At 41.2% G+C, this 9,063-nt stretch overlaps 1 protein-coding gene and 1 pseudogene across 1 annotated transcript; both read right to left on the bottom strand.

Annotated features, from left to right (window-relative positions):
- Positions 1 to 829: 829 nt before the first annotated feature.
- Positions 830 to 6,316, bottom strand: LOC120558900 (annotated as a pseudogene).
- Positions 6,317 to 6,838: 522 nt separating this feature from the next.
- LOC120558920 (thyrotropin subunit beta-like) lies at positions 6,839 to 7,771 on the bottom strand. Its single transcript, XM_039800274.1, has 2 exons — positions 7,610 to 7,771; positions 6,839 to 7,332 (listed from the first exon to the last, which is right to left on the bottom strand). Exons 1-2 carry the CDS (start codon positions 7,769 to 7,771, stop codon positions 7,072 to 7,074), a joined length of 423 nt encoding a protein of 140 aa, XP_039656208.1. The 3' UTR covers positions 6,839 to 7,071.
- Between the last annotated feature and the right edge of the window lie 1,292 nt (positions 7,772 to 9,063).

Below are 9,063 nucleotides of genomic sequence, written 5' to 3'. Positions count from 1 at the left end.
CGGCAGGGTTTGTGTCGTGCAGTGTTAGATTATGTAGCAGTGACATCTGATGAAGTGCCATTAAACAGCTAATGCGCGCTGCATTTGTCTTTCTGCACCCATGTGCGCATGATAGTACGTCACAGTGGCACAGTGTCACGACTCACACCATACGCGTTGCGCACACAACGGCATCTGCAGCGTACGGTTAGCGGAAATGAGTTGTGGAGAGGTACGTGAAGCGCATTGTGTGTAACAGTTTGTCGGTGAATAAATGCTAGAACTCACCCAAGCCAAGTTAACCAGCCCGTTTCCAGCACTATTTTGGCCACGTCTGCCATTTGCAAGAAATGTCGCCTCATTTGTGACACCTCACAAAAGAGGGATAACAGCGCCCACGCTCACGTCACAAGCCAAAAACTCAGTTTTCCCTACACAACAACACAGTGTTTCTAAAAAAGTTCACCCTGGCCATAGTTTCCCAAAAGCTCAGTTTACAGTGACCTAAAACACCATTGTGGACTGTGTGTGAAGAGAAAGGCCAACGCGCTTTCTATACCGTGTCACATGTGGACTAGGCCTAAGAAAGCAGGGGGAAAGGTTTGGTACCACAGGAGTAGCCAAGTCTGACCACAGTGACGTCAATGTTGGACTATCAAGTCCCACAGTGAGGAAGGCCATTCTGTTCTCGCAATAATCTTCACTGAAGCTCATCGACAGGCAAGTTTAACTCTAAGATTGAGTCATGGTAAAGGCATAACTTGAAACCATTTTTAAATAAAATGGCACCCCTCTGGTCACTTTAGCTTTTTACTCAGAAAGCCTCCAAAATAAAGAAGTTACACAGTAATAATGAGCTGGGTCAATGGCTATGCCCAGGGCATAGCTGCCTGTAATTTAATGAGGCAGCAGAAATACTAGGAAACAACTTGTTTATGCAGAGGTAAATGTTGTGGGGTTTTGTACCCCAGCAGGAACTCTCCAACTCCTACAAAGTACACAACCTGTGCAATGCCAAAGAGTGGGGCAATAACAAGGGCCCGGCAACTGGCCCCCTTCAGGAATGCTGCGGGACCCTCCTTTCTCAGGATCTTTCTGCAATGGAAGAGTGAGCAAAGGGTTAGCATGCAAACTCTGGTGAGAGGGCAAGGGCATAATGTTTGATGACTGTATGACTAATTTACCTGACACAGTCCACCACTCCATTGTAGGTTTCCTCATTGGCTCCTTTTTCAGTGATTGTAGCCTCGTCTTCACCACTGCACAAGACATACAAAGCTTATCGTAGTTGAATTTATTGAAACTGTGAAACAACTTAAAATATTCAGTGACCAGTTAGCTGCATAGACTGAGTCACTCACCGTCACAAGGGCTGACAGTCACAGCAGCAATGGATCCAGCCAGGCAGCCAGACATAAAGGACCAATAAAAGGGCACAGATGGGTCTTCAGATGAACGCTGGCCGAGCTGGTGCAGATGTGCAAAAAGAGGGAAGTACACAACGGAAAACGGGATGTCCCTGAAAAAGGCAACAAAACAAAGCATGTTAACCATATTAAGAGACCGTTGACTAAAGATAGAAAACCAGTTAAGCAAGAGTAGGCATGGAATCCCATCTTACCTCATCAATGTGGCTCCGAGTCCCCTGTACAGTCCTGTGACTCCTTTGGTCCTCAGCAGCTCTCTGGTGATCTGTGTGGCTGACACTCGCATGACTTGAGGCGCAGGGTTGGTGTTGTAGGAACGGCTAAGAACTGCACTGGTACCCCCCATCTTCAGAGTTGTTACTACACTGGGCACCATCCTCTGTTGGGCCACTGGCAGACAAAGGAAACATATTCCAACAGTTTTTCACCAAGCGGTTAACAAGAACATCCTAAAGCATTATTGGTGAGCTGTTAATCTATTCTGCTGAGTTCCTTATAATTACCTAGCCTGCCAGCATCCTGCAACTGGATCTTGAGCATCTCCATGGGTGTGGTGATAATGACCTGGCACATTCCTGCACAGCATCCTGCCAACATCTCCTTGATCACTGTCAACCTGCCACTGAAGACACAAGGATGTGGTTAAAAAATAAATAAAGAATTACATTGCAGTACAGGAGGCTGTCTTATTCAGTGCCAATACTCACCCATCTTTGCTCAACTGGTGGCGGAAGAAATCATTAGCAGCTAGTTTGATGGCCTTCTCTGGGGTTACCAGGGTGAGATTTACTGCAGCACCTGCAATAACAAGCATTGGCAAACTTAATTCTAATGAAACATTGGGAATACAGCAAGATGTCTGTAAAAGAAATGAATTCCACATCACAGAAGTCAATCAGATAAAGCAGCAATGGTTTATGTGTGGCATAAAATGTCCATTGCTTCAGTGAAATCAGTTGCTGTTATGTGGTCACTGTTTTACAAGATGAACCACTGATAAAAAATTAAAGAAACTTGACATAAGAAAAATGTCCTTTGGGAGTCTGATTAAATTGGTAGTTTGGTTTAGGCCAAAGTATATCACAGATCTCAAAAACATTGATAGGATATCCTTGATATTCTCTTTATGGAGACTATTTACATCTTTAAAAAAAAAAAAAAAAAAGGTCAGTATGGTATGGACAATGTGACTAGTCTTTAGAGGTGTTGAAATTAATCAAATAATCGATGCATCAAATCGTGGACGATGCTGCATCGATTGGCAGGCTCATAATCGATTATTTCTGTTTACAATTTAATGTAGGCCTAACAACATTTGTTTACATATTCCGTTATGCACATTCAGGAAGTGCCATGTGCTCAGTGCTGTAGTTTTATGTATCCAATTTATTTAGAATTAGAGCACTGCAGAATTTTTTGTTTTTGAAGCTTGAAAAGCTATGAATTAAATATCCTACATGGCTTTAATAGAAAAATGTATTTGACGCATTGTGATATCAAATTGAAGACATGATAATCTTAATCAAAAGATCAGTGAAGATTCACACCTCTACTAGTCTTACCTCTGTACATGCCAAAGTAGCCTTCAGATTTAACTGTCTTTATTAAGCAATCCATCCTAAAAGGAGAAAAAGAAGAAAGGGATTAGTTATGCAAACTATTTATAGGAAACACTTATTTTTTTATGCATAATATAATTAAGTGAATATAATACAACACAATCAGGGCTTGGAAATGAAAATGTGTCATGGGAAGAGCCTTTATACAAGGAGATGGTTGGTATATACAGTGGTGCTCATAAGTTTATGAACCCATGCTAAAGTTGCCTAAAAAAAAATAAAAATCATATGTTAAATTCCCATACAGGCAGGCAGATCTTTATTTTTAAAGGCCAGTTATTTCATGGATCCAGGATACTATGCATCCTGATAAAGTTCCCTTGGCCTTTGGAATTAAAATAGCCCCACATCATCACATACCCTTCACCATACCTAGAGATTGGCATGGGGTACTTTCCATAAAATCATCTCTCAATGCAAATCAAACCAGCCATTAGGCTAACTGAAATAAAACCATGCCAGTCTCTAGGTATGGTGAAGGGTATGTGATGATGTGGGGCTATTTTAATTCCAAAGGCGTGTGTATACTTATGTCCCCTGTATTTTAAGGAAGAACCCTTATTTACAATACATTATCCATTCACAAAGAAAATTGGTGTCCTTAAAGGTTGGCTTTTTCCTAATTTTTTTTAATTAAGGCATTAAGATAAATATCCAAAAGGATTATTTTAGGATTTATTCCTCTTTTTAAGTCAACTTTAGCATGGGTTCATAAATGTATGAGCACTACTGTATGATGTTGATTAGGAATGCATTCACAAAAAGGATTACTAAATAAATGAGAATCTTTTGGGTCCATCAGCCTTTGCTGAGCTCAGTTTGTCAAGCTTAACGGGAAATCTACACAGAGAAAAACCTTCCTGTAAAGGGATCACTGAAATGGAATGATGAATAGACTGGCAAAAAACTTGCACGGTAAGAAAGGGCCATTGACAGTATGCATGTGCATTTTATTAAGATTACAATTTCAAATCAAGAGAAAGGGCATGGTTGTTTTTTTGGTGAGTTTGACTCCTACATGTTCTTGTAGAGTTGCTGCCCGCTGCGCTGGTTCTGCAAGCGGGTCTTTGCCAGGTCAATTGGGAACACACAGGTAACCCCGACCATGCCTGCAATCCCTCCATTAATCAGTTTGGCTGGGAGGCTGTTGAAGACAAGTTGAAACAGACATGAGCATAACAATCCTTCCCTTTCCTCACAAAATTACAACAAGTGGCACAAAAGGTGTGTCACAGTCAAGTAAGGTTGCATAATCTACTAAAATTGAACTAAAGCAGTACAAGGATTGGTTGGCTAAACCACAAGCTTAAGGACATTATCTCCACAGGAAAGTCATTCATTAAGTGTTTTAAGTGTGTGTATACTGTATGTGAGGTATTAGCATTGCAACAGAACTGGGTATAGAGTGACTGCCTCTGGGAATCTGCTCATCCAAAAATAACTTGTCGACAGAGTAGGTCAAACATACACACGTGTGCAGGAAACCTTACCCATCCTAAGGTTTCTATTATGGCAAACTATAACGTTTACTATATTAAATAAAATAACCAAAACATGCTTTATTCCTATTTTGCTCTACATGCTGCATCTTGCTCTATATGCTGCATCATGTTCGATGGTTCCTGTATCCTGATTGGACAGAGCCGGTTCATACCTAATCTGCTGTTGCTGTGCCATGGTTCTTGGTTGTTTTGAGTGCAAAAGTTGGTCAGCACAAAGGAGGCCGCAGAGGGAGAGCAGGCTGGGAGTCCCCGAGAGACACTGAGCAAGGCAGGAGTAGAAAGAAACTCAGGGTAATATATATAGAGACGCAAGTCCAGCCCTCCAGATCCAGGGATAAATTCAACATTACTCTCCACCCACTGCACGCCAGCCAAGAAATAGGCCAGGATCAGTAGTCATCACCAGACCAAAGTCAAACCACCACAAGCCAAGTAGCTTTTATGGATAAACCTGCCTAATGTGTGAGGGAATAAGTTCCAGTTGCAAAACTAATTCTTTCATTATTTATCTACCATCAAATAGAATTTGTAGCAGTCAAATGGTTTGCGTTCAGAGTCTGACATGTTAGATGATGACATGACAATGGCTGTGCAAAAGGTTCTAACATACAATGTCTGCTTAATTTCGTACAGATTCATAACTAAAAACTAGACTAGAAATAATAGAAATGTAGAATAGGAAGCATTTGTCCTTTGAAGGAATACAATTAAATTTAGAGCACTACTCCTGATCAGTGCAATAAAAGACAGGAAAATATTACTAAGACAAAAAACAACTTAAGTAAGCCAACATCCACAGCTAACAACATACATATGACATAAAATCCAATCTAAGTTTGCACTAGAATACAAGTTTGCGTTGCACCAGAATAAATAAAACACTTCACTGGTATGGATGTAATTATTGCACTGAAGTATTGCCTACATAAAAGTATAGATAAAACGGTAAACATTTCGCTTTAATCAATGCGACAATTGTACAATAAAATAAAGTCATTCAAGAAGAAACTCGAATGCTCCAAACCTGAAGTGAGAATGTTGCGAGTTAAATTTTACCTTTTTGCTTACTGAAACTGCCTAAATGGGTGCCAGGTTGAGCTCGAAAGCGCCCCAAGTGGTCCTTTTGTTTAACAAAGCGATTCTGTAATCAGTGATTTGGGGGGGGGAGGTATTGAGTGCTACAATCAATTTCGCCAATTGAAAATTGATGTACCTATAACAAGGTAACACCAGAGAATGTCTAATAAGGGGAGAACTTCCACTCTCGGGAAAATTCCGGGTTGGTACAATGGGGCTAATATGGAGTGAGATAGGGAGTGAACAGGCTCTCCATAGACAGGCTCTGGTAACACCTATATGGTAACAGCTAGTAGCAAAGCCTAGCTGGAACTTCTATTCAGAACACAGGATTCCACGGGACACAGAATATGTCCCAACATTTCACACGGATAGGTCTACACTAAACCAAACGTTGCGCATTTTGCACACCTGCCCTGCTACTTTAATTGGCCAACGTTACTTCTGGGCTACAGTAGCCTATAGGCCTACTGATTAGGATAACTGGAAAGCTTAAAGATGTCACTGTATTCGAATGAAACATAACTACGTTATGTCTCGGTAAGAGCACGCATGACCCACCTTAAAATGGAAAATTAGGTGCTGCTTTAGAAGTTCTTGTATGTCCCTCCGCACCGCTGAAGGGCTGACTGAATGAATGGATGGAAAAAGCAAGGAAGCACGTGAAGCAGCCAGGGGCGTTTCAGACCTGACGTCTTAGCCAATGAAAAGAGTGTGGTATTTGTAAAGTGGGATGGGCCAACTCGTCTCAGGAACCTTCATATCACATCATGATGCAACTTCTCCTGAAAGTTTCTCACAGGGTTGGCAGACACAGGTGTAACTGATTAGGCCACATTAATTAATGACGCCAGGGATCTGGCACCCATCACGGTCATAATTAGAGTAGAGTTACACCTGTGGCTTTTTTGTGAGAAATTTGCATAGGGCTTTTTCACAGCAGACTTTTGACCTTAACGATGGCTCAATTACGTGTCCCAGTAAGCTGTTTCAGTGAGTCAGCATGCACAATTCAGGGGTAGAATGCAGCCATCATTAATGGTGTTTAATAGACGTGTGCTTTTCCTACTATGACACGTCAACATGTCTGCCGTGAAAAAAAGGTCTATAGCGGTTAGGCAACTGTGTGCAAACAAGTACAAGTATTCCCAGTAGAGTGAAACCCTGGTAAATTTACTTAAATGAACAAGACCATTCTCCTCCCAAACTGAACATCATATTAGACTTTCTTTAATATGGAAATACACGTATTATGCACTCATCTGTTGCTTGTATATTCATTGTCATTGATTAATTTACACAATTTTCCCAATAAAGTTAAATACATGTTCAACATAGTGTTTTATAGCAATAGCCTACATTGCCAAACAAACTAGAGAAAACAATATGAGGAGCTGAGATGCACAACACTGACATCAACAAGCAGAGAGTCCATCAGCTGTCGCATTGCCATGCATGTGCATTTGGTTAGCAGGTTCCCACAGAGGGCGGCGTCTGGCCAAGGGTCACGGTGCACCGGTCATTAGGGATCCGGCTGTTGCGAACACAGTGATGTGTGCGCGTGTTGCAGCGCCTGCAGCTGCAGCGGTTGGCCGCAGGATAAAACAGCTGAGGGCTGACATCCTGAGGGCAGCCTGGCACATGGGCAGCTCGGTACACCAAGGACAGAGGCACACAGCTGCGCTGGATCAGGAAACTCCTCCCAAGCCGTCCCCTCAAATTGGTGTCCTAAAAAAGGGGAAACAAGGAGTGTTTACACAAGTTGGGGTGTGTGTCAATAAATGCGTTACAATTAAGTAATATATTATCACACTTCTACCCATATTACTTGCACAACGTATCTAGACCCAACAAAATGATTTTCATTTTGATCCACATATTGCCTACAGCATATCAAAATCATTTAGTACGTATCATGTGCATCACATCAACCTCACTATTTTGCATCTTTAACAAAATGTTCAGATGACGAGCTACCACGAACAGTGTGAGAGTGTGTATTTACCTGTGTGTAACAGTAGCCGCTGCAGATGGTAGTGTTGATGGCCACACACTGGCCACAGTCGTGCCTCTCAATCCATATGGTGTGATTCTTCAGCATACAGGCACACACCGCTCCATGCATCAATGCACACAGCAGCATGCATTTCACCACTAACAAACCCATGCTGAAAGTGTAGACAGTGAGACAGTCACGCTGAAAATGATAACTACAGAAAACAATAGATGCACTCAGGAGAATACCATTGCAACAATAATATATTTTTAAAATTCACGCAAACCTAAATTGAAGAAAGAAAACACACCATGACATTATGTCGTTCATGCAATTAGGCCTACAGAGATGCCCAATGACGACAATATGCATTTAAGTGTGAAAGATTTGATTGCAGATTAAGTTATTTCAGTTCCAATCCAATCTAATAATCCAATAAATCTGTGCTCTCTTTTCCAAATGAGATGATCTTTATGTGTCTGGATTCTTCCTCTCGTTGTGTCCACTCAGTTCCCCCAATTCTGCCCTGTTCCTCTCCTTTGGGAATATCTGAAAAGATCAAGGGTGTCCATCCTCTTTTATGGAAACCCTGATCCACCCCGACTGCCCCAGTAGACTTTAGTCTACAACATCATTCCAGAAATCACATGTCATCTACAATGTTTGGATTTAAGAGTGGTCTCAAAACACAGGAGTAGAGAGAGTATGTGGGTGTGTTCAGTGTGTGTGCATGAATGTACAGTGTTTATTTTCGCAGGTCATATTGAAGAATATGGGCTCAACCATTTGGCATGCAGGCGAATGGGGTGGGGGGGCGGGGGGTCATGTTAATGTCAGGTTCTGCCAGACAATATCTGTAAAAACAGCAACAAAATACAACACCAGGCCCGGCCCTTAAACGTGTGCGGCTGCTCAAACCTGATCCATGTGGTTGATTCCACATGATTTAGATCATGGGAAGTCTGCCTACTATACACGTGTTTTGATTTCATTTGTAGGCTAAGAGGTGCGCCAAAATTACTGAAAGTGATTCCCCTTTTAAAAGTGACACCTTCAAGACAAATGAGTGTAAGCAAATTGGGGAAATGTACATAAGACACTTATTTAGTAGCATGAATGGCTATTTGTGCCACTTAATGATAAGTTGAACAAATAATCATCTGACAAATCAGTAATAAAAATATGATCAGCTACAACTGTGAAAATAAAAAAACAGATACATCTGTCAATGTCTACATAATAAAAATATTAATAAATAAACAAGGAAATTGGTTTAAAAAAAGAGTTATCAAATTTAGACACATTTTGAAAAAAATGAATAAAAAAATATTTTCATTTTCTGTTTTCCCTTTCGCGCACATGCGGGTCAGCTCTCACCTGTTCCTGTCTCCTGAGTGAAAAGGTGATGCCCTCCTTTTTAAGCCATTAATGCTCCCATTATTCTGTATTATATCTGTTTCTAA

This window comes from Perca fluviatilis, chromosome 5 (assembly GCF_010015445.1).
Source record: "Perca fluviatilis chromosome 5, GENO_Pfluv_1.0, whole genome shotgun sequence".
Classification (NCBI taxonomy): Eukaryota; Metazoa; Chordata; class Actinopteri; order Perciformes; family Percidae; genus Perca; species Perca fluviatilis.
Note: the sequence above shows the minus strand (reverse complement) of the source record. Positions and strands in the feature narration are given on the sequence as shown.